At 43.9% G+C, this 24,851-nt stretch overlaps 1 protein-coding gene across 2 annotated transcripts in view; it reads right to left on the reverse strand.

Moving 5' to 3' along the window:
• Nucleotides 1–24,851, reverse strand: part of KDM5B (lysine demethylase 5B) — a 53,274-nt gene that overhangs the window by 7,062 nt on the left and 21,361 nt on the right. Inside the window, exons 6-22 of one of the 2 annotated variants that reach the window (XM_015650730.3) lie at nucleotides 22,165–22,255; nucleotides 20,934–21,037; nucleotides 19,456–19,614; nucleotides 18,788–18,907; nucleotides 18,181–18,339; nucleotides 17,548–17,729; nucleotides 14,620–14,782; nucleotides 13,514–13,633; nucleotides 11,665–11,859; nucleotides 10,930–11,111; nucleotides 10,063–10,187; nucleotides 9,588–9,738; nucleotides 7,440–7,554; nucleotides 5,124–5,479; nucleotides 3,882–4,020; nucleotides 1,973–2,152; nucleotides 948–1,106 (exon numbers count right to left, since the gene is read on the reverse strand). In XM_015650730.3, the coding sequence (XP_015506216.1) occupies nucleotides 948–1,106; nucleotides 1,973–2,152; nucleotides 3,882–4,020; nucleotides 5,124–5,479; nucleotides 7,440–7,554; nucleotides 9,588–9,738; nucleotides 10,063–10,187; nucleotides 10,930–11,111; nucleotides 11,665–11,859; nucleotides 13,514–13,633; nucleotides 14,620–14,782; nucleotides 17,548–17,729; nucleotides 18,181–18,339; nucleotides 18,788–18,907; nucleotides 19,456–19,614; nucleotides 20,934–21,037; nucleotides 22,165–22,255 (2,700 nt within the window). Of the gene's footprint in view, nucleotides 1–947; nucleotides 1,107–1,972; nucleotides 2,153–3,881; nucleotides 4,021–5,123; nucleotides 5,480–7,439; nucleotides 7,555–9,587; nucleotides 9,739–10,062; nucleotides 10,188–10,929; nucleotides 11,112–11,664; nucleotides 11,860–13,513; nucleotides 13,634–14,619; nucleotides 14,783–17,547; nucleotides 17,730–18,180; nucleotides 18,340–18,787; nucleotides 18,908–19,455; nucleotides 19,615–20,933; nucleotides 21,038–22,161; nucleotides 22,256–24,851 lie in introns of both variants that reach the window. The other variant, XM_015650729.3, reaches the window with a different exon arrangement.

Here is a 24,851-nt window from a genome sequence, read left to right on the forward strand (position 1 = left end):
TCAGCTCTGGAAAAATGGGACAGCTGTGTCCATCCTGGGCAGACATGGGACTGGGGCACTGCACATTCCAATGTGCACACAGGTGCTGAGCTGGGTTGGGAGTGTGGGAAGGTTCTGGTTCCTCTTGGCAGAAGCAAACCCTGCCACACTGAATGACTTCCCTTTCCTGGCTGCAGCCCCTGGCAGTGCCCTGGGTCTCCTTAGCCAGGGGTGCTGGAGTCACAGAGGGCTGAGTGTGGCCCAGGGCCCAGCCTGTCCCCACAGCACCACAACAGGGACTCAACAGGGACACTGCTCCAGCCCTGGGGTTCAGACAAGAGAGCCCAACACCAAAGCACTGGAAGTACAAGTTTCGAGTAGTTGCCATAGGTTAAAACTTAAATGACCCACAATAAATTACATTCAAGCCCCACCCAATGAGCCCCTCCTGCATCTCATTAGCCACAGGACATCATTACCTGGCCCAGGTAGAGGCTCTGCACTAGGTCTGCTGGAATGAAGCTCTTCCCCACCAGCAACTGAGTCTGCTCCACCCAGTGCAGTGTTTCAGTGACTCCATAACACATGAGGCTTTCTTTAATTATTTAGAGAGTTTGTCTGAATTGCAAATGGTGCTGGTTACTGTGTTCTTTGAAAGGATCAGACTTGGGCAAACCCTATCCCATTTTTAATAAGGTTTAGGTATGGTAGGAGAAAACAGGTCTCCATTTTTTGTTTTCCTGTGCTTTGCTTGGCTACAGGCACTGTAGCAAACCATGAAGCTGCTTAATGCACAAAGCCACACGTGTTGTTTCCATCAAAAGCAATTTTGGGAAGTCTGAAGCAAACACAGAAAAGTGCAGACCCAGAAATCCTGCAGAGCACTCTGCCACACTCCTGCATGGGAGGCAAACAGGGATTCAAGCAATTCAGAAGAAATTCCAGTTAGGAAAGATGTGATCACATACCGCAGACGCAGTGTCCTTGCTTTCGGAGAGCGCCCGCTCCAGGTCACTCAGTGTCTCCAGCTTAGTGCTTTTCTTCTTGCCACTTGGCACTGGCTCCTTCAGCTTCTTCTGCTTCCTCTTCAGACTGAGCATCCCAATGTCACACCAGGGACACAACACCTGAGGAACACAACAGCAGTGTTACACCTGCACTGCTCCTTATGCACCTTCCTGCCAGGATGCAGCCACAGGTAACTGGTGAGAACAAGGGTTCCTGCAGTTATTCTGTCAAAGATCTGAGGGATTAGGATGAGGTTATCTGGAAGGTAGGGAGAACTGAAAAGCTGCAACTTCAGCTTTGTAAAACAGCCAGACCCAAAAAAACCCTGTATTTCACCCAGACTACTGGGAGACAGAGAAAACCAACAAGCCCAAGAGCCTCCACGGGACTGAAGCTGCAAACCCTGGGAAAGAGCAGAGATTCCAGGAGCTGCCCTACATTCCTGTCTCCTGACAGGAGGGGGCTCAGAGGGCCTCAGTGCTGGGCAGAGTGTACATTGCTCAAGGACTGCAGCAGTGACACAGCCACAGCTCCAGAGGAGTGGCAAACACAGCCCCACCTGATCCTGAGGGGGATGGAGCAGGTAGGAACCTGTTCACCTGCACCTGATGCACTGGTTAAAACCAGCAATATTCAGCTTGGGAGATCTACTGGAAGTAAGGAGAGGCAGCAAAGGATGAAGTGCCACAAATTTGTCAGTATTCCCATATTCATTTGGCAAATGTTAGACACTGGCACTGACTGCTCCTGTTAGCCACTGAGTAAGAAGAATAGAGAAAACATAGCTAAATCTTAAGCATTTTAGAAGTTTAAAACTATTATTAGAAGTATACATCACTAACAAAAGTTGCTATTAAAATAGTTCATGTAATCCTAAAGCAAATCTGCAAATAAATTTAATATTTACTGCTCCTTCCTGGGTGTACACTGAGCCCCTGTGCCTGTGCATGAGTGACCAGGCTGATCCCCAGCCCACACCTCTCACCTCCAGAAGGGAATACGGAGAGTTCTCACACAGGAAGGTGTTTGCTGCACACTCCTTCCACACCTGCACTTCAGCCACCAGGGCCTCCAGCCTGGGCAGGTAATCCAGGTGCACTGGGATGGATCGACCTCTCGTGACGAGCTCTGCCAGCGTGTCCAGCACAGGCACACGGCCCCCAACCTGCAGGGTTGGAAATGAGGAAATGCTGGATGCACCCAAGACATTGCCCAAGTCAAAGCAGTCACCCAAGGAATTCAGGGAAGAGCTTGTAAAATTTAATTTAATGCTCAGACAGCTCAGTGACCTGCACTATCAGTCCAACATTTGTGCTGTTTGTGCACTTAGTCGTTGACTACCAGACAAAACTAACAATACATTTTGGGGCTGGGAAGCAAGAAAACACATGCAAAATGACCCTTTAAAAAGAAAAGAGAACAAAACCAGAGACTGCCAACAATATAAGCAGCCTTCCAGTCTCACACTGCATTCACAGCAGAAAATCAAAATAATTCTGAAATCATAAAATCATAGTTATTAACATTGAAAAAAGATCTCCAAGATCAATTTCAGTCATTAACCCAGCACTGTCAAAGCCACCAGTAAACCATGGACCCAAGTGTCACATCCATATATCTTTTAAATCCCTCCAAGGGTGGTGACTCTACCCTGGGCAGGCTCCTTTCAGTAAAGAAATTTTCCCCAACATGCAACCTGAATCTCCCCAGGTGCAACCTGAGGCAGTTTCCTCTCATCCTGGAAGGAAACTCTGATTCCCCTGGCTCCAGCCTCCTTTCAGGTACTGTAGGGAGCTACAGCACCAGAAGACAAGTTTAACCCAGGCTGTGCCAGGCCAAGAGTGAGAACCACCTCCAGTATCCTGTGTGCCACTTGGGAGCAAGCTCCAGCCATTCCCTTGGCACCCCACACCTCAGGCAATGCAGAGACCACACACCCAGAGCTAAAGCAGCACAAAAGCTAATTCCAAAGGTAATTTCTAGAACAGGCAGTTGATGTGGGACTGGAGAACTAATCACCAAAACAACCCCAACACCTCTAGCAACTTCAAAGTCCTGATGCCAAGAACTTCCTGCAAATCACAGTGACTGCAGGCATTTAACAAAACCTTCACAGAACCGAAGCAAAAATTCTTGGCACAGACAGAAGTAGTTTTCCATATTCAGGAGGCAGAATTTCAGAGTCCAGACCAAGAAATTAGCAAATGCCAAGAAAAAAAAAAATCACTCAAGTTCTTTCAAGACAGCCCTCAAATAAAAGTTAGTATTATATGAATTTTATTCCTTCAAAATATTTAAATCCAGGGAAATTAGTTTTTAAAATAAAAGTTCAAAAGAAGTTTTTATCAAAAGCCCAGTCTAGGCCAGAGGGGCCTGAAAATTCCCCTAAGCTAGATTAGAGCTCACTTTATAGAAAAAATTGAGAACAAATGAATATATTTTGCAATTTATACCAAAATGTGAAATCAGGGCTATCCCAGTGCCTCCCTGGTCTGATCTGGACAGTCCCACTGACCCCTGGCTTGAGCACTCACAAGGCTGAGCCAGGATCTGTATCTCCACCTCAGTGTAGTACACAAAAATGTGATTAACAGGGAGATGCTACTGAGCAACTGAGCAAAAGTGCCCTTAAGGTTAAGTTCCATAATGCAGTAACTTTTTAACTTCAGATTTTTGTGAACAGCTGTTTCATACACTTTATTGCAAGCAGTTAGGTGCAAAGGTGAAGGAACACAGATCAGAAACAGAAGCAAGAACCAGGGCAGTGAGTGTAGCTGCTCCATGGCTGAGGTAACCAATATCCCAGACTGGCTGCTCTGAATCAGAGCAACACTGGGGCACACATGGGGTGTGGGGTGGCTCTGGTTGCTCTGGTGACAGCCAGGACCACGTACCTGCAGAGCCTCCACCTCCTGCAGCCAGTCCTTGGCCTTCTGCACCGCATCCTTCAGTGCTGCTCCGTTTGGGAGGTAGGCTGGGATCTCCTCCAGTTCCTTCACTGCTGCTGCCAGGCTGCTCAGGGACTGCCTGGGCCTGGGGGAACACAACAGCCCAGATGTGAGATGCTGCTTACAAGGCTGGCTCTTCCACTCACCTGGGTTATTAAAATCAGAGGTTCACACCAACTGATGATATGTTCAGTACTGGCTGCACCCAGCAGAGCTGGGGTGTCAGGTGCAGGGGAGGTTTAAAAATGTGTTTGCTTACTCTGGATTCCTACTAGAAATATTCTCACATTTGGACTTAAGGAATATTTATCTTTTATTAACTTCTGGAAGACAAACACCCACCAAACCCCAGACCAGGACCACCTGAGAGATTCTGCATTAGGAGGTTAAAACGCTGAAATTGGCTTTTCTATGTTTCCCAGTTTGATTCTGAGGTTCTGGTGAGGTACAAACACAACACAGCTCTCTACTGAATGTTAAACCCAAGCATAGTCAGTAATGCCCTATATGAAGTTGTCTTAAAACACTGTGGTTAGTAGTGGGTAAAAAATGTTCCAATACTCCAAGTATGACAAAATTAAGAAAAGAGAGGAATCTTGAGGGATGAAATGTGGCACATAAGTTTGTGCCACATCCCTAATTTTTAAGTACACTGTGCTTTCCTCTGTTTTACTTTATAAGTCAGAAGGTAAAAAGCACAAGAAAATTTTTCTTAGTAAGGATGTATTTGGCTTATTTCCTCATTCCCTGCACCAATTAATCTGGAAAAATCTCATCCTTGTTAGTGAGAAATGTCCTACATGGACCTCTATGGACTATGAAGTTTTACCTGCTGGTGGAACCTATCTGAGCTTCATCTGAACACCTGAAACTGGGAATGGGGGAAGGTGGAAAAGAAGGAAGAGGCATCTTAAACCCCCTCCCTGTGGCACAAGGAGGATTTACACAAGATGGTTGAGCAACACAAACACTGCAAGGCAACCCCAACACCTGAAACTGCTCCATCCCTCATCCCCTTCCTCCAGCCCTGTCCCTTCCAGCACAAGCTTTGCCCTCATGCTGGGAACTGGATGAACAAAGGGGAGTCCCTCCAGGAGTCAGGACACTTCCTTCTGAAACAACTCAGAATTACAAAATGCAAACAAAACAAAACACAAACAAAAAAACTAAACTTATGTTTAGCTCTACCTGGCCTTTATCAGGTTCCTGGCTTTGTCATCCCAGTGCTCAGACACGGTGAGGAGCTCCTGCAGCTTCGCCATCGCCTTCTCAACCGCGGGGTAGGGTGAGAGCCCCACCCCGGAGTCAATGAGGCGCCTCATGTCATCCAGAGTGAGGGAGCTGTGCTCTGAGCAGCCCAGCTGCACGTCCTCCAGCCAGCGCGCCTGCTCCAGCCGCGTCCGCAGCTCCGGCAGCTGCGGCAGGTCCACGTCAAAGTCAAAGCTGACGTCCAGCAGCTCCTGCAGCTCGGCAGCACTGGGCATCTCTTCAGAAAGGAGCTTTTGGCTTTGCTGTTGGAAAGCTTCCACACGGTCCAGGAGATCCTGGAATACACAAATGCAACAATGAATCAGATGAAAGTGCTCTGCCAAGTCATTTAACCCTGGAAGCAGCAAAGTTCACCATGGGGTTAACAACGAGAGCACAGGCTCCTGGCAAGGCCCTGCTGCAATGCACACAGTGCACATGGCAAACTATCCCAAGGGCTGGGACACTCCAACAGTGTCTTCAACACACAGCACCTCCTCATATGTAAGGTGGCTGCAAGCTTGGGTATCCCAGAACAAGGTAATCCCAGTCCCAGAGGTGTCAGAAAGAGGGCTTGGAAGAACAGAAAGGATGTAAAGGGAAATTGAGTGTTCCATGGCTGCTGCTGTCTGGCTTTGTTTTGGAATGGTTCAGGCAGCTGAGGAACAGCATGAAGACTTTTCAAAACACTGGGAAGGGCACAGAGGTACTGGAGTTCATTTCTGCTGCACTACTAAGGCTTTTGAGCTGGACCCCATAGTCCCAGTGAGCCACAGGCATTTACTCTCTCCTGCAGGGCTCACCTCTCTCTCTCCATGCACTCAGTAACTCATTGCCCCAAAAGGTATTTCTGGGGCTGTTTGCACTTTCCCCAGAATAAAGGACAGTCATTCAGAGCAATCCCACAGTGAAGGCTGGGATTATTCTGTATGGAGCAACCTGCCCAGTACTGCCTGAAATGCTGTTCCTGCAGGAAGTTCTTCCCTCACAGCTGACATCTTGGCATTTTGCCAGTGAAGCTGTTTCCCAGGGAGGGGAACCTCCCCCAGCATGGAATAAAACACTTTTTAGAGATAGACTGAATTATGAACCCATCTCCAGTAATGTTGGTCGTTTTTATCAACAGTCTAATATTTGCACAATGACATATAATTGAGGCTTGTTGAGGATGATACAAAGGAACACTCTGACCATATGTGTTTGTTATTTCCCTGTTCAGGAATGCCAGATGGAGAGGAACTGTTTGCATGTCTGGCATTTCCAAATTTCTGCTTTTCAAGCAGCAAGAAAACTTCACAGCTTCACTGCTATGAACAAATAACTGTAAATAGGACTGCATTGAATCTGATCCACAGACTGCAGGGCAGATAAAGCTTCCAAAGCAGCAGAGTTGAGTTAAACTGGTTTATTCCCATTCATTTACATGGTACCATTTGGTGTCTCAGTGTTGGTGGATACTTAAGGAACAGTTCAAGAGTGGGACATGGCATCTCCAGGTTTCAAGTGTCACGAATATATAAAACCCTTCCTTAAGACAGGAATTGCAGCTGCACAGAATTTTTTTTTTTTTAATTGCCCCTCAGCGTGACATGGAATATTTTGGAAAATTCTGAAAGAAGGTTTTGAATTGCTTTCAGTTTGCCTAAGGGCTCATCATCTGGAGAGCACAGAACCAGCACAGCTGGTGGTCACGGGATTCACAGTGATCTGACTCCTGCCAGCAGCAGGTTCTCTGCTAGAGAGAGGATTTGGCCAGCCTGGGCTGGGTTTGGCTGGAGTTATCTGTGGGGTTTCCTGGAATGTGAGTTGAGAGCACTAAGAAGGATCTAATTACAAGACTGAAAAAGCTGATTCTGGATCAACAAAGAAGGAAAGTGGTAAAAATGAGAGAGCTGCCCCTCAGAGCACTGGGGAGTTTGAATGTTCTCAGATTAACCTGACTTTACTCATAAGAGCAGATCAGTTAATTGACCCAAACTTTTAACCTGCAGTTACCCAGGTCATCCTGCTCCTTCTCTACAGTCCTTTATAAAATATGAATGGTTTGATTTGCCTGTGCAGTATAAAACTCTGCTGACCACAAACAGCAGCCGGTCAGAGCTCCCTTCTTCAGCATCCTATGCATGCAGGTCAGCCCAGCCTGCCAGTGCCCAGGTATTAATTCTTGGAGCAAACAGTGAGCTAGGAGATGAAGGCAGAGCAAACCCATCACTCTGTAAATGCTCCTGCTCCCCTCCCAAGGCTTCCCCAGGTTACCTTCAGCAGTGGTGTCTGGCTGAGGACGCAGGGCAGGGCATAGAGCTGCCTCACAAACAGCCGCAGCTCGTTCACCGTCAGCTGGTTCTGGCACTTCCCTCCCCCGGAGCGGTACCTGCAACGACACCCACCAGCTCTCCTGTTAGCACTGAAAGGGATAAAGATAAAACACTGAACTTTGAGGCCAGGTTGGAAAGGGCTTGGAGTAACCTGGGCTAGTGGAAGGTGTCCCTGCAGGGAGTAGAACAAGATGAGCTTTAAGGTCTCTTCCCACCCAAACCGTTCAGGGATTTTTTCTGATTCCCAGACATCTCCACATGATTTCATGTCAGCCAGGACTTCTTCAGGAATAGCAGAATATTCACAAGCATCCAAGCAGCCCAGGGCTCACACACGTGGGAAACCTGAGTCTGCCACTGCAGAATGGGCTATTGTTGAAAACTCACATTAAATAGGATTCTGGAACGACTACTCAGCCATGGAAGGGAACTGGTTATTATGGAATAAAATTAAGCTTTTTTTTTTCCAGAACACAAAGCAACTGTGGATAAACTATTCAGTTATGTTGCAGTAGCTATTGTAGTCAGCTCTGCCCATGCCCACACCAAAAGAGAACAAATCCCAATTCTGAATGGGTTTTATATTGACAGGTTGTGTAGGCACTTCTGAAAAATCCTCTCTACACTGAAATCAGCATTTTTATTTTTATCTAAAAGCTTTGAATCAAATGAGTGGCTTATAAGTGTTAACAAATTGCCCAGTATTAAAAGCCTCTCTAAACTCAAGCCAGTATTAATGAGGTCTGAGAACCCTGAACAGAAAAGGAAAGAGATCCCTTACAATACAAGCTCCAATTGAATCCACAGTGTGTTATTTATACAAAAGAGGAGAACAGCCCAGCAGGATATGCCAGCATGACTGGAATGTGAACACTACAAAATAAATTTTAATTTACTATTCTGTGTTAAAAATGTGTATTTTTAACAGATACACAGGATCACATTGGGAGCTCCAAACCCCACAGTCAGCTGAACAATAAAATGAATTCAAAGCCTCAGGTACAACACAGGCTTCTTTACAGGCTCCTTTGTTCTACTGGTTTTTGAGTAAGCTCCACAGTGTCTTTCAAGAAAAGGCACAAGTTTTTTAATACATAAATATTTATATACATATACATACACATATCTAAACAAAGCTGTCTTAAGATGTTTTTGAAAACCAGAAATTACATGAACCTAGGAAAAACCACTGACAGAAGCCAAACCCATGTCTGTCCAGGGTTATTAATCACAAAGGTCCCCAAGGACAAATTCTCAGAGACTCTAAAGCACAGAACAGGTTTCAGAAGACCTAGAGAAGGCAGGGGATAAACATGGCAGCAGGGCAGGAACACTGCTGCCTTCCAGTGCCAGGAGAACAAGGGCCACACGGTGCTCTGGCCCCATCCAGATGGATCTATGGGTGAAGAATGACACAACAGAAATTGGTAGTTTGTGAATCCTGAGAGAAAGGCTCTTACATCAATACAGGCACAACCAGACTTGTGCAATGAGGAGAAGCCTTAGCCTTCTGCTCTGGCTCTTTTCAGCTAATTTCAGACATGGAGTACCAGCAGGACCAGCAGACAGTTCACAAAGAAAACTGCCCTACTTCAAATCCCTTGAGCAAATAACCTGTCTAAAAGATTTGATGTAAAGAGCAGTCATTTTTTCAGAGCTCTCATACAACATTCCCACCAGCAGCAGCTCAGGGAGTTAAAGCACTTTGCTTTTCCACAAGACAGAGAGTAATGAATACAACACCACCTGCACTATGGACAGATTTACAGTGTCCACAGCACAAAGACAAGGGGACTGTATCTTGCTGAGTGAAACTTTTCTGGACATACCACACCATCTTTTCTTTTCTGGGAACACTAAAATGAATTTACAGACTAACTGTCAAACACAGAGGAAGAAGAGACTTGAAAACTCAGGATGTTTAACTGACTACATGTAGTAAAGCCAAATCTCCCTGTCAAAGATGGCTCTGCTGAGGAGATAAAATTCTTTTAATTTTCAATTCTTGCAGAGCACTAGCATCCATCACTGGCCACTGACATCCATCTCTGGTGCCCCAGTTTTGCTGTAGACATGGAGTGGAACTCACCTGGTCTGTCTCTTGCCATTCAACAGCTGCTGGGCCACTGAAGCACATTTGTCTGCGTCCTGCGTCACCAGCCGGAGGTGTCGCAGCAGGTCATTGTCTGGGAACTTTTTCACTTCTGATTCTTCTATCAAAGCCTTAAAACTGATGAGACCTGTTGAGAAAGACATTAAGATGAGAAGTCTCCCTTTGTGATGGATTTTCCATGGGAAGGCTTAGAAACACAACACATTAAATGTATTTCTATTTGTACTTCAGTTATACTTTGTATCAAAGTGATTTACAGTCTTGTCACACAGAGACAACTTAGCATCATTTCTGGGACTGTAACAGCTCAAATATTTACTTAAATACATGAAGTGATAAATGATTTCTACTGATTGTCACATAAGAAAAAAGTTACTCCAGTTCAGAAACAAAAAACTGAAAAATTAGTTCTTTTAAATGATGTGCTACAGGCAGTAGGTGAGATCCTCACTTTTTTTGTTGTTGATCTTTGCCTCCAGGGCCTCGTTGACGTTGGAAGCCCACTCGTTGTAGGACTCTGCGCGCATCTTGAGCGCGTTCATCATCGGGTACAGCTCCTCCAGGGTGTAGCGGTACCTGTGGGCAGCACACAGCTCAAACCTCCAGCAACACCGTGGGCAGCACGAGGGTGGAAGGAGGGGCACCAATATGAGGACCCAGGTTGGATGGGGCTTGGAGCAACCTGGACTGCTGGAAGGTGTCCCTGCCCATGGCATGGATGGAATGAGATGGGCTCTAAGGTCCCTTCCAGACCAAACCATTTGGTAATTCTAAGGTGTGTTGGTCCATACAACAGAGAAATAAGCTTCTGTGCACTTAATTACAAAATTAAGACATTACAACCACACTGTGTTCCTTAATTTCAAATCTGTAATTGCTTCAAAAAGCAATTTCTATGGGACAATTAAGGAATTGTGACACTGTCTTAGAGGGCACTACATTCATGTAGGACAAAAGATGTACTAAACAGCACAGGAAAGTTAACAATGAGAAGGAAAGCTCCAAAAAGCAAAACAATACTCCTTGGCAAGGACTGGATCTAAGGGACAGTGACCCGGTTGCTATAAATAAAATGCAAACTAACTTAGCCAGCAATTTTGCCATTATAAAGCAAGAAGAGCTGAATGCTGAAGAGCATTTTGTGTGTGAGCACAAAACAGTCCCATTGTTGTGGGGGCACTGGATTTGCAAAGGACTGAAACAGAAACAGAGACCAGCCCCACTGGCAGCAGAGATTACCAAACCACAGACACTACTGTGTATCTACACAGACAATACTATCTCCAGACCGTGTTGTTAGCTACTACTTCAAGCTTACCCCAGTTTGTATTTGTAGGTGGGACAGGAACAGAGGTCCTCAATGTGGTACAAGCACACTAACAACCCAGGCTTGCAGGGACAATAAACTGCTGACATGAAGCAAGTGGTTTTACACTTCAGGCACTGTCGCTCATCATCAGGGAACAGCTCAAACGTCACCCTCTCCGAGTCAGTCACTCCCTGCAAGAGTGTCACATCAAAGCCCAGTGAAGAAGTGACTGTTACAAACAGGAGGCTATTCCAAGCTAAAACATCAGAAGGTAAGTTTATCATTAAATGAATAATGAAGTTTAGATATAAGATATTCAACCCAGGTAGACAGAAGTCTTGGTTAATGAAAAATTCCGCTTTCCTGACCAAATGATTGGAAGTACAAATATTACCTTAAAAGTAACATTCTGAACAACATTAAAGGGCAGGTACATATATACATAAGGGGCATGACCAATGATTCTTAACCCAGCTATCCCCTGAAATCCACAACTTAGGAAGGGACTAGGTACCTCTAAGCCTCTGACACCCCAGTACAAGAACCAGTATGTTCTCCCATCACTGTTTCAACTATTACTGTATTCATTATAATGAATTCCATCCCTCCAAGTGTTCAAGGCCAGGTTGGGTAGGGCTGGGAACTACCTGGTCTAGTGGAAAGTGTCCCTGCCCACGGCAAGGGATGGAACAAAATGACCCTTAAAGTCCCTTCCCACCCAAACCATTATTTCCTACAACTCACCAGTTTATCAACCTTCTCACGCAACCTCTTCTCCTCTTCAATCATAATAGCCATGTCTTTCTGGACTGTAGATGCCACCACAACATCCAGGACATCTGCTTTGGAAGCCATTTTACAGATCATCTCGTCGTGGGAGAAGACGCAGTAGCGGTTGAGCAGCCGGTAATGCTCCACGCACTGCCGGCCCAGGGGCAGCTGTGGGGCAGACACAGCATCAGGAAATGACATCAAGGTACCCACTCTGTGTGCTACTAACCAAAAACTGCCACAAGGAAAGGCTAAGGCAAATCCTTCCAGCAGAAATACTCATACTTCAGAGTGTAAAACTAGAGAAATCAAGATCCCAAGTTGTGCACACCAGGAATGCTTATGGCTCTTTCCCAGTGGACTCTACGGGTGTGAGCTGTATAGCTGAGGGATGACCCCTCTCTTGTAGAAGTTGTAATTAAGGGTTACTAAATCACTAAACCACAGTGGGTTCAGGAAGACCCAAGATAAAAATGCACTGAGGCCAAGGAAGTATCAAGTGGACAAGCACATAAGCCTGTCCCTGTTTCTACCACTCAAGGGATGCCCCATCCCAGGCTCTGCTGACATGAACTGTGCTGCAGCACGAGAAACTGCTGGCTCAGGGAGCACTGGTGGCCCTAACTGGCTGCAGGCAGAGCACACAGCTCATCCTGAGCTGGGCAGGTCACTCAGCTCCATTTACAGCCCAGGCAGACAGGAATGCTCAGAGTACAATGATGTTTTATGTTATTGCTGGGTCCAGTGTGAAGCTCATGGAAGAACAAGAAGAAAAACCAAACCAACTGGCACATGAGCACAGTTAAGATCAGAAAGCTTTCTTGCAATAACAGTCATCTCCCTCTTCTAAGTAATGTGTTTTTACATCTAGCAATGTTTTTGTTTGGCTACACCTATGAATAGCCAAGACCTTTAGGGGAGAAAAAAAAAATCACAAGATAAATAATTTGAAATATCAGAATCTCTGAAGAATCTTCCTGAGATCAGACAGCACTGTGCATCTGAATTATTTGCTATGAAGGTAAAATTGGAACAACTGTCCTCCATTTGTGTTTATTTTTAAAAAGATAAAGATCTTATTCAATAACTCTACCTACTAACTGTAATGTTATTAACAGGTAATGTGTGTCCATCTCTGCTGGTTCAGTGAGCTGAGTGAAGCTTACTGGGAATGATGCACTGCTCTGTAAATCTTCCATTTGAACTGGAGAACTTTCTGCTCTCTTCTCATTAAGGTATTCTTCCACAAAAACCTGGACCACCTCTGCTACCTAAGAGGATGCTCTCACATGAGGTGCACTTCCTATTTTTTTTCACCACAAGAGGACTATCAATGTTTTTAACTCTTATTAATGTACTACATGTATCTTCTGACTTGATCACAGAAGCTAAAGCAGAAAAGATATGCAAGTTGGATTTGATTTCCAGCTGCAGAAAGCACGTCTTAGAGAATTCCCAGTGCAATAAACTGAGAAATTTCATTCTGGCTTTTGATTTGAGGTGGAATTTGGGGACACAAAACTGAGCAAACTCCAGCAGTACTGGTGCATCTCATACTCCAGGCATGTACAGGACTGTGCCTCCCTCCTGCTGCAAAAGCTACAGCAGCTCTGATACATAATCCTAAAACCAAATCTTCAGAACCAGAGGAAGCCCACAGTTCAGTGCATGACAAACCATTTCAGCAAACACCATGCTGCCAGCAACAGGCTCCTTCTGATCTGTGGCCTAGATTTGTGCATCAGCAATAAATCAGAGCTGTACACCAGCTAGGAACAGCTTTGGAACTGCTCACTTAGGGAAAATCTGGTTTGGAACATACCCAGTCCACGGTGCAGAAGTTCACAGCTTCAGCAAAGTTGAAGCCCTGGTTGAAGCCGCTGTGGTAAGCTCTGGGAAAGGTGATGACAAACTCCCCAGCACACTGGTTGGTTCTGTACACCTGGGGGGACACACAGGCCAGCATTAGCTCACACCCAAACACAGCTGGCAGCTGCAAGGAGAACATGGATTCCCAACTCGCAGGAACTTCTGTGAGGACTCCTGAGAGTTTCAAACCATAAGCCCAGGAATTACAAGTGGCAGCTGATAAAGTGCCATGTAAAACCCTGGAAAGGCAAGGGTTCCACTCAGCCACACCCCACTCTGAACAGTTCTAGGCTGGCTGGCTGGGCCTTGTGCTCCTCACACCTCAGGGTTAGGGCCAACACAGATCCAGCTCTCTCCAATGTGCAGCTGAAGGGGAAGAGAAATTGGGAACTTTAATATTCATATTATTATTATTCATCTAAGACTGTTGGGGCTAAACAATCAGCATGAAAGCAGGCAGGTCTTTCTGCATCTTTCCATTTTGGAAGCTACCATAGGAGAAGCCAGAAATTTTCCTACTTTTTCCAGATTTTCCTTTAAGTCCCAAGGTCAGCTCATCAAAAGCCAATTAAGTTGTAAAGGGACATAATTCCCATGAATAATCTAGTATGGAGTAAGATGAAATCTGATGAAAAAATGTTTTTTAAACACCAAAGGACTTATCCAGGAAAAATAAGAGAATGTGGATGACAAATAAAGGAAGAATGGGGTTTGGGCCCTTGACAGAAACTCTATGCCAAAAAGCAGTGTCTGATTGAACAGACATACAAGAGCTCCTGCCATTGTTCCAAAGGTAAAGCCTAAACCTTCCAGCCGAGACACAGAAATAGAAATATCCAAGATAGATCTCCAGAGAAGAGTCTGCCAGTCGATTCCAAAGGCAACAATTCCATTGCCCATCTGTTCACACTGGCACATTATAGTGGATAAGGAAGATGCAACACACAAGGAAACCACCACACCACCTCTGTCATAAAAGTGGCTTCAATTATCAGCTTTAAGTAGCATTCCAATCAAAGAGGGTTGGTTGGGGGAGTAGCACAGGAGTCCGACACATACAGGCACCCCGTGGGCCATCAAAGTGTTCGGGTTCATTATGGTGACAAGTTGGTGCAAGAGATCTGGCTGGGACTCAAATAGCTCTGGAGCAAGTTTCTTCATTACATCCTCCAGCTGCTCAGCTGCGTACCCTGGGGCTCCATACCACGTTTTAGGCTCCCCCCTGCAAGATTATTAAAAAAAGTTAAATATAAGCAAACTTTATGTTACATTTTTAGTCTTCTGCTTTAAAATACACCACGTCAAAGGAAGGGTATATCACCAGGAAGGAATGCAAAGGTTCTGTACCTTCCTGAATCTTTGCATTTTATACAGGTCCATCTTCTCCAGACCTATTAACTGCCTACACTTCTGAGCAGGTACTTCAAATATTGTGGGGGAGGGAGAAAAAGCCTGAAGAAGTCCTCAGTGAAGTTCTGCTGATTCCAGCACAACTTCAAAACATAAGCTGCCTGTCTTTTCCCATGAACAAACTTCCTCTTGGGTCCAACAACCAAAGCCAGTTCTTTCTGTGTTATGCATAGCTGCCATAAAAGCAACACATAGGAAGGAGAAATCAAACTTCCAAATTATGCAAGACTTCAAAGGAAAAAATAATCCATGTCCAGAGTAGGAACAAAGAACTTTGAACACCACCTTTACCCAATGCAAGCCAGCTGAGAGAATTGAGGGAATGCAGATGTGTTCTAGCAGATATTGTTTCAATCTTATACTGACACTGGCTCACTGCAGCACTTGAGACAAAAATGCCTCCAAGGCCTTAGAAAAAATGAATTTAGAAAAGATATTTAGAAAGGAAAACAGACAAATCACCTTATTCCAAGACTTCTGAAGAGCTGGCAGACTAAAACTGACCAAACAGAGTTATTTTTTTTCCATCAATCACAAAGCAAGTGGAAGGATTCCAAAAGTAAAGAGTGAAGTGTGAATCCAGAAATGTATCTCTCATCCCTAGGAGCTCAATCCTGTACTCACACAGCCCGTGTCAGGGGAAGAGGACAGCCAGCAGGATGGACTGTGGAGGGACAGTTACACACAAGGTATCACAAGGACTTGTTACAGGGTGTTATTTAACTTTGCAGCCTTGGACCTGGCCATCATCCTGGGACAACTCTAGGAATCCAGGAAGACTAGCCACAGATGCAGCTAAAAACCATCCTGTGTCTGGACTGGGCTCAGTCAAGAGCTCTGCTCCCTGACAGATGCCAGCACTGAGGAATGGGTGACAAGATAAGGTGCTAAACTTGGAGCAGGATACTGGAACTGGGGGTCTCTGGACCTGAGAAGAACAAGTAACAGACAGTTCTAATGCAGGTGTGGAGGTGCCAGCAGCCTGAGGGAGCAGCACTGGAGCTCACAGCTCTTTTTGCTCTACTTCCTGACAATTCCACATCCCTGCCTGTACAAATACTAGCAGCAATGATGGCAATTCTTCCTCTGTCCAGGACTGGCATCTGATTTATTTCCAAGCATCTTTAGAAGCAAAGGTTTGGGGTTTTTTTTTCCATTTTATCATTTCTAGAACTAAGACAGGACTCACAGTTCTCTAGGAGGACTATTGTCTTCAACCCTGGGAAAGCTCTGCTGCTTCAGCCTGGGTCACTTGGGATTAGCTGCTCACAACACTGCACCAGGCAGGACACAGGCTCCTCCAAGGCACATGGGAATGCTGAAGATGGACACACCATCCCTAGGACTCTCCCAAAAACCAGTCCTGCTTTTTGGAGTCTTTGATTCAGAGTTTGGAGCACTGTCTCTGCAGTAGCAGATTGTTCAGACTGCTCTGACAGGAACAGCTTTAACCTCAACTGCACATTGCTCTCTAATGCAGAAATAAACCTCTGCATTGAAGGGAAATAAAGAAAAAGACTGCAAATGAAAAGACATCAAGGACTTTCCTGCTGGAGGATAAATAAATTGAAAGCAGGTCAAGCCACTTTCACATGTGTCTGGATGTATCTTGTGTATGCACAAGTACACCTGAGCACTGACACACCTTCTGGCCTTCTGCAGACAATAATGCAATTGGGGGCACACCATGGAGAACAGAAAGCCATCCTAAGAACTCTCCTAGAAGAAACTAAATCTGTGCTGCAACCTCCTCTCCCACCCACAGTTTTCAGTCTGACTGAAGACTCAGACAACAAGAAAAAAGAGCAGTAACACAAGACAAAAAAGACAGTTTTTACCATGTAATCCTGTCATTCCTTCGCTCACCCTCACTCAAACATTTGTTTTTGTAACAGTAAGTACCACAAAAGCAAGTGAACTAAGTCACTGGCTCTTGGACTGCACTGCAGAAACTGTTATTTCAAGGAGCAGCAATCAAATAACCAACCAAAAAGGACCCACTGAATAGCAGCTGGGATGTGGTTTTAACATTCTGCTTGAATACTCGTATGAACTAGGAAAGAGAAAGAGCTTGACAGGTTTCAAAAAGAGTGACAACCATAATCCAGACTTTAGAAAAGCTGTTGTAAGGTGAGAAGTTCAAGGAGTTCAGTCTATTTAGAATATCAAAGAGATGGCAAAGATCTGTCCTGATTACAGCTGACAAGTGTTGGCTTGATGAGAGGATTTATGACAGCATGATCCATCTAACAGACAAAACGTGCTGGAACTGCTAGCTGAAAGTTGGATGATTTTTAAAAGAAAACTCGTATGGTTTTTAGTTTACATTGAGTATAATAAAACATTTGATGGAGTATCTGCTGCATCTCTCATGGATTTTTTAAAACTGGGAATGGATGTCTCTTTCCAAAATATGACCTCTTGTCCAAAAGTAAATCAATGTAGGAATTACATTGTCAGATTTGACCCTGCTGCAACAGGACAGCTGAGCTCTGTCAATCTGCTTTTAGTCCACTAATTAAGGGGAATAGGGAAAAGGAGATTGTTTCCTAGACTGAGTTTAGTCCTCACACTCACCAATGCAGATAGTTAATGGAATAGCTCCAGTGGTCTTCTATATGCCAACAAAATGAGGAAAAGCACATTCCTACGTACAGCCAGGGCAATTTCATCCCACAGATGTCTGCAGTGATGTGAGCAAGCACAGACTGCTCCATCACAGGCATGTTGTTTAAATTCCAGCCACTATCAAGGTATTCCTGTAAATTGAACGAACACTCACAGGTTTATACAACAGGAAGTGAAAAACTCAAGAAAATAAAACTGCTCAATAGCAATGAAAGAAAAGCACTTTTCCCAACTGAGGAATATAAGAAACAGGTCAATGACTCAAAGACTAAACCCTCCATTGTCTTTGCCTCTTTCACAACCCTGACCTGACTTCCTTTGTTAAAATGAGACCTTTTTGATTTGGTTTTATTTGGTTTGGAAGTTATTTATTAACTACTAGAATAAACCTAGGCTTTGAATGGCTGATCACAACAAATTTTATTTATTCAAAACCCCAATGCAGTTCTCCTCTTCAAATACTCTGCCAGATACACAAGATAAACAATTTGCAACCCAGTTTCATTATTGTGTTTTGAACCAAGGAGAGTTATTAAATGAAAAACTGCAATAAAAACATTCACAGTGAACTCAAACACCTACCTCTTCTTCTGGTCTAACTTTAAACTTCCCACCTCTAACTGGGAAGCCACTGCCAAACTCCTTCGAAGCAATGTCAGCTCCATATTCCACTGTCACATCCTCTTCAATGGTACTGACAAGTCTCCAAAATTCTTTTTCAACCAGCTCAGTGGGGACCATCTAGGTGTGAGAAGAAAAGGAAGTATGTACTGAGGAAAGCAGGAAAGAAGCATGTGCATCAAAGCTGTCTCAGGGAGGAAACTTCCATTAGCTTGAAGCTTTTCCCCATTTTAAAATGTTTTCAACAAGAGCACAACTGCAGCAGAGACATGGTTCCAGGAGATGCTGCTGCCCTGTTCTCTCAGAAGTGGCTGACAGTGAATGTTCTCTTCCCTACAGATACTTCTAAAGTGGGAAAAAAACAAATAAAAATACGAGCAGCTGGTGGAACAAGAAACCACAACACCAGCAAGAACCAGGATTCGCTGATGCAAATGCAAATCTCTGATTTGGGATTTCATCCCATTCAAAACCAGAATCCCTCCCTTCCTCCCTCCCCAGAGTTACCTATTTTAGCTAAGCACACAAAATGCACTCTACACAACGTGAGGATAAAGCAGGAACATACGTGTACTGGCATGTTAAAATAGTCTGACTTGAAGGCATCAGCCATTTCCCCAAATGTGCGGAGGGTGTAGTCTCGTGCTGCTTGTTCAAACCCAAAGGCTTCTTGAGGCTTGTTACACTCCTGTGAGTGAAAAGGTCATTGTTTCTTTAACACATTAACACAACACTGTGCTCAGATTTACACAAATGGGCTCCTCTAACAGCTTCAGAGTGGTGAGAAGGAAGGACACCATTGAAATGAAAAGACTCCCAAAGGGCAGAGTCAGAAGAAAGTCTGCTTGATTCACCAAATCACCATGTTTTTTTATAAATCTGCATAAACTTTAATGAATTAATATGCCCAATTTCTCTTTACTCTAGTAGAGCTCAACAGGATAAGATCCATAAATCACCACACTGAAGCATCCAGTGAGACTCCAATTTTAAATACAGAGAAAAGGTGTCAGTTAAAATCCAAAATGTTCTTCAAAGGCACACCAACTTTTGACTCAAAACAGTAAGTGTCACCTTTGCAATATGAAGCATTCCCAGTTTTCATTTCAGCTTTACCTCTATCACCTCGTTTGAGCAACCTTAAATAACAACAAGTTGTATTTTCAATTTCTGTGATCAGTTTAAAAGAACCCACAAAATACAAACTGGCCTAAGTGCAGTGATTTGTCAGATTACCTGAGCCAGACACTGGGGACACCTCCAGTCCCCCTTGGGAACATCATGGAGGGGTGGAATTAAACAGAAGGTGTGGTAACTGTCATCACAGCCATCACACAGCAGGAGCCTGTCCTCATCATTCCCACTGCCACACAGGAGACACACATACAAATCCACCTGCAACACAAAATCCCACAGTAGGAATGGGAGCACTGAAGGTAACTCAGGGTGAAAGCAGTTTGGTAACTCTCATCTGTGACACTTCCCAAAGCTTATTCTTACTTTATCTGCAATGGAAATGAGACAAACACACCCCAAATACTCTTTTAGAAGTTTAAATGCTTTCCTCTGTAATTTAAGAAAAGAACACAAGAGCTGCAAGCCCTTCCATGCATTTTCTTTTCCCAAATGCCAGAAAACTTGACAGAGAGCCAGGATAGTTCACATCAGCAGCACTGGGGCCTTGGCAGGTATGATCCAGCACCTGGGGCTGGGCAGGAATAACCCAACATCTGCTGGGGGCTCACAAACCCTTTCCCATGTGCAGCCTCAGGTGTTTCATTCCCCTCTGAGACCAACTGCATTGGAAGACAGAAATTGGGAGAGAAATGGGTTCCTGTTGCTGGGGATGTTTCTTATTTTCCTCAGAGAAGGCACCAACCTTCCAGTAGAGCTTTGGGAATGGGGGCAGCTCTTAATTCTGACAGAGCAGCTCCCAAGCCCCAAGGAACAGGCACTCCAACCTGGGATGGAGTCAACCTCCTGCCTTATGTTGCTAAAAAAAGCAGCAGCATCTCCTGCTCCTCCCCACAAGTTTTTTTTCATTTGGGGGATGAGGGTGTCAGGCTTCTGTTATTTGCACTCTTCATTCTCAGGTAGCAGCTACAGGTGTGGATTGAATGATAACATGTTTGGTTTTAAGAGAGACCCACTTTGTAGCATGGGCAGAAAGAATCACAGCATTATCTTCTCAAAAGAGAGACAACTACCACTGCCTTCAGGTGGGGGTTTTGGGGGATACTTGGTGGTTTGTGGGGAGCTGGAGCAGGAACAGGGTTGGATTTTTAAGATGCATTTGAACAAAGCTTCCAATTTAGTGCTGAAATTGTGGAATTAGGGGCAGGTCTGTGGAATGCCATGTGCCACAGCCTGAACAGAGCTCCCCTGAGGTTACAGAGCAGTGGGGAGGGATCAGGTCACACAAGAACCACTTTGACTGGACTATGCTTTCAAAAAGCTTATTTTGAGACTGTACTTTGGAGACAGAACACAAGTTACTTTAGTCATAGATAATGAAACAACCATCCTGTCATTTCAAGCTTTGGCAGTGTTGATATCCCAGCAGGCACAAACACTGCTGTGCTTCAGCCTGGGGCTCCAGGAAGAAGACAAGAGCCCTCCATGTGGCAAAGTGACAGCAGGTTTTACTACCCACCCCAGAGAAATCCAGAAATGTCTGCAAAACATGCAGCTGCAGGAAGGCAAGGGGTACTTACAGCATTGGTGGGTTTTTTAGATCTGACTTTGGATTTGTCCTTCTCTGGCTCCCCAGAAAGTTCTTTCTTCTCAGGGAGTTTCACCACACTGCGCATTTCCTTGTCTGGGCAAAGAAAAAATATGAGAGTTTTACAAAATGTTTCAATGCCTAGCATTCCTTTTGTTTGTTTTATTTATTGCTTGTTAGACTAGACTGCATCATGCCAAGGTATTTGCTGAACTGTTATCCCCCCTACACTTGTTTCAACCAGTGCAGGGCAAGACTTGAACTCCTGCAACGCCTTCAAAAGCCAGTGTTATCCAAAAATCCCAGCACACCACCACGAGCCAGCACTGGATATCACAGCCCACAGTTTTTCACTCCTTTATATGCCATTTCAAATAATTTTAATTGAATTATGAGCAGGTGTTAAAGAATGTTGCCAAGAGCTTTTTCCTTCTACTCCTGAGGGAGACTTAGAGTCTCCTTAGAGACTCCCTGAAGAAGAAAAAAATCAAATTACCAAACACCATAATCTAAACAAATTATTGAAAAAAAGATTTTGAATGAACAAATGAGACTGACAGATTGCTTAGGTAATTTCAATTATTGAGTAGTTTTAAATGGTTCCTGTATTTATTTGTTTAAATTATTTATTAACAAGCTTATTCTTCTGTTTGATGGCTTAAATATTGTTTTTCAGTCTCAAATAATTATTTCTTAAGGAGAGAACAGACTCAGGACTGCTGATAGCAGCAATTTAATTATATTATGGGAACCTTAACCTCAAAACATACTATCTTTTGCATTCATGAGTTTAATTTCCTGATTTCAAGTCAAAATTCTTTCCTAAAAGTATCTGATATCTGATACATTGTTAAAAGAGTTTCTTCTATTTAAAGCTCATGCACTGATATTATTTAAAATACAAAACAAAAACATGGCTCCAATCTCATTTCTGTTTGTTCCAGAATAGACACCCAAGATTGAAAAAGTCTTTTCCAAATGAAAATATCATCTTCAAGAAAACTCAACCACTTATAAGGAAAAAAACCTCAAAAATACTTCAAACCCATAAAACAGCTTTTTATCAAAAAATCCAATTTTAAAACTAACTGAAAGTCGGAGTTTTTTATAAGATACTTTGAATAAAGTAAAAAATACTTCTAACTGCTGATTTTAGCTCTGGTCTTAAAACACATTTGTGCAAAGTAACAGAAACTGGATTCATGCTGTATTTCACTCACCACCTTCACTCTTTGGAGGGGCACAGCCCATTCTGCGTCTCAGATTGTGAGTTCTGGCCTCTGGAGGGTCAGTCTCAGTTTTAACATTGGTTGCCTTTAAAAAGAAAAAAAAAAAACAACAAACCAAACAAGGAAAAGCCCCTCAGTAACATCCTTAACTGGGAGACTCTGGTTTGTCACTGGTGTTTGGGAAGATGCTCACTGCAGCTGATATGGGCACTCACCCAAGCACAGAGATTTTGGAATCTCCAGCTAGCTGTGGGAAAGGTGGGCACTGTGAGTCCCAACCAAGTATTTTCTAAGGTCTCTTCCAATGCAAACCATTTCATGATTCCTTGGTGTGAGACACAAACACCTCACTGAGGTACCACGAGGGTTTGAGATTTAACCTGCCTCATTCCAGGAAAAAGGCAGACAGGTGAGAGTCAGAGAGAAACTCTGAGGACTTCAATTAGACTCAGAACCATTTGATGCTTACAAACCACTCACTCTAAACAGACACCTGGAGTTCTGAAATACTTCACCTTCAATTATTTACAAGTAGTTCAGAGAGAAATAATGCAGGGAACATTGAAAGCAAATCCTCCAAAATGTCCATGCCAATAATGAGACCAGGATTCAGGTTTGATTTCAGTGGGACCCATTAAGAAGCAAAGAAAAAGGAACTTAGTGCTTTCACAGATTTTCTTGTACTCCTGAGGAGCAGAACATGCTCCAGTCTCCAAAGCAGGGACCTTTGTTGGTACATCTTGGAAATTTCAACACAGAATAATGCTCTTCCATTTAATTCTTACATTTCTTCCCTGAAATTTTCAGATGGTAGAAGAACAATTCCCAAATTGTTCAGTGTTATGAGTGGTTTCTCTAATGCTCTATTTTTTAAGGAAACGAGGCCATGCAACAAATCAGTCACTCTCAGCCACTCTCTGAAGCCCAGAAGATGGACCCAGGTCTAAGACAGGACTGGACACAGCCCCAGGACTTCCAAGAGGTGGGAAGTGTTGTTCAGTCTAGAGTTTTTTTGTAGGCATTGGTTGGTTGATTGTGATTTTTACAGAGCTGGTTTTGACATTATTTCCTAACTTTTTGTGTTCTCCTTGCCCAAATGTCTCCACCAGGCAGAGGTCCCATTGCTTAAGACATGCACCAACAGAAGCTGTTCATTGTGTGCAGCAGTTCTGCCTCAGGGCCAGTATGCCCTGAACCTCAAGTGCAGGGAGAAGCCCCCAACTTCTGCATCTTCAGCTCCTCTGAGCAGTGTCTTTTGTGCTTAAGCTGATACTGATCTTCACAAGAACAGCTTTTGGTTTGGCCTGAGCTTTTTATCACATCAAGTCATCTCACTCTCCCTCCCCTGCACTGTTGTGGTCTTTGACACTGAACTGCTCTACATCAAGCACCTAAAGCCTTTGCATTTCAAAACCAGCCTAGAGAGTCACTGCCCTTTTCCTTTCTCATTATCAACATTTTCTCTTCACTGTTTATTCACCAGGTAGGAAAAGACAAGGTAAAACTGCAAGTGTCTCACAACTGCAAACTAACACTTATCCTACAGGCCACAGTAACCTACAGTACTTCCCTGTGGTTCACTTCAAAATGTTTATGGTCAGCCTTTGAAAAGCAGGAAACACAGAACTGGCAAACATGAGAATGAATTTAAGACTCACACATTAAACTGGCAAACATGAGAATGAATGTAAGACTCACACATTAAACTGGCAAACATGAGAATGAATGTAAGACTCACAGTTTAAGACACTGACAAATCATTGTGTATCTCATTAGAGTAGAAAATTGAGATGTGAACCAAACACTACTCTTTTGCAACCAGATCAGTGCAAATGCCAACTGCTTGGAGCTTCAATGTTGAATAAAATAGATTTAATCACCTTCTCTGACTGCACTGACATGGAACAGCAAAATTCACATTAACAAATCTTAACTTTGTGAAATTACTGTGTTAGAACACTACAGCTCCTGGCTAAGCCAGCCAGTCCCTGTTGCTCAATTCAGCCTTAGTGCTGTGTACTAGTTATGGTCTTAATTATAGATTTTCTTTCCACAAAAATGAGGTATACAGCATCAGTGGTGCTTGGGGCAAGAGCTGAGGGGGCAGCCTTTGCCTTTTGGCTAAGGATGAGCAGCTGGTTTCCCCCAAAATGACAAAAATATGCTCTGTCAATGCCATCAGAAACCACTGCCAGAGAAACAGTGGGAATTTTAGTGTATATTTGTCCTGCTGTCAGTTCTTAAGGGATCCATGAGAACAAGTATCCTTCAACCACAGGCAGACATTTCAAATGGAAAGTTTCAGCCCAAAAGACTGAAGTTTGTTCACAATTATAAATCCACTTGTAACCAGGTAGTGGAGTGGAAAAGCTTTAGAAACCCTTAATTGTAACTCATTAACCAAGCATAATTACAGGCAGAATTTGCAACAGCTAAGCTGCACTATTAGTACTAATAGAGACCAAGACCAGAACAGTGGGAGTTAATAAGAGTCTGCAACAAACTGTGACCTTCCTAACTCATGATGTCACCACTAATCAGACCCTCTCCTGGGAATATCCTCCCTTACTCTTCATCTGCCCAAACAAAAGAAAAAGGAACTCTCTGGAGATAGAATCATCAGGCTGGAAAGGCTGGAGCCAAAGTATTACTGTTTTCCAGCAACAAAGGAGATACATGGT

The sequence above is a fragment of the Parus major genome, chromosome 26 (assembly GCF_001522545.3).
Source record: "Parus major isolate Abel chromosome 26, Parus_major1.1, whole genome shotgun sequence".
NCBI classification, from domain to species: domain Eukaryota; kingdom Metazoa; phylum Chordata; class Aves; order Passeriformes; family Paridae; genus Parus; species Parus major.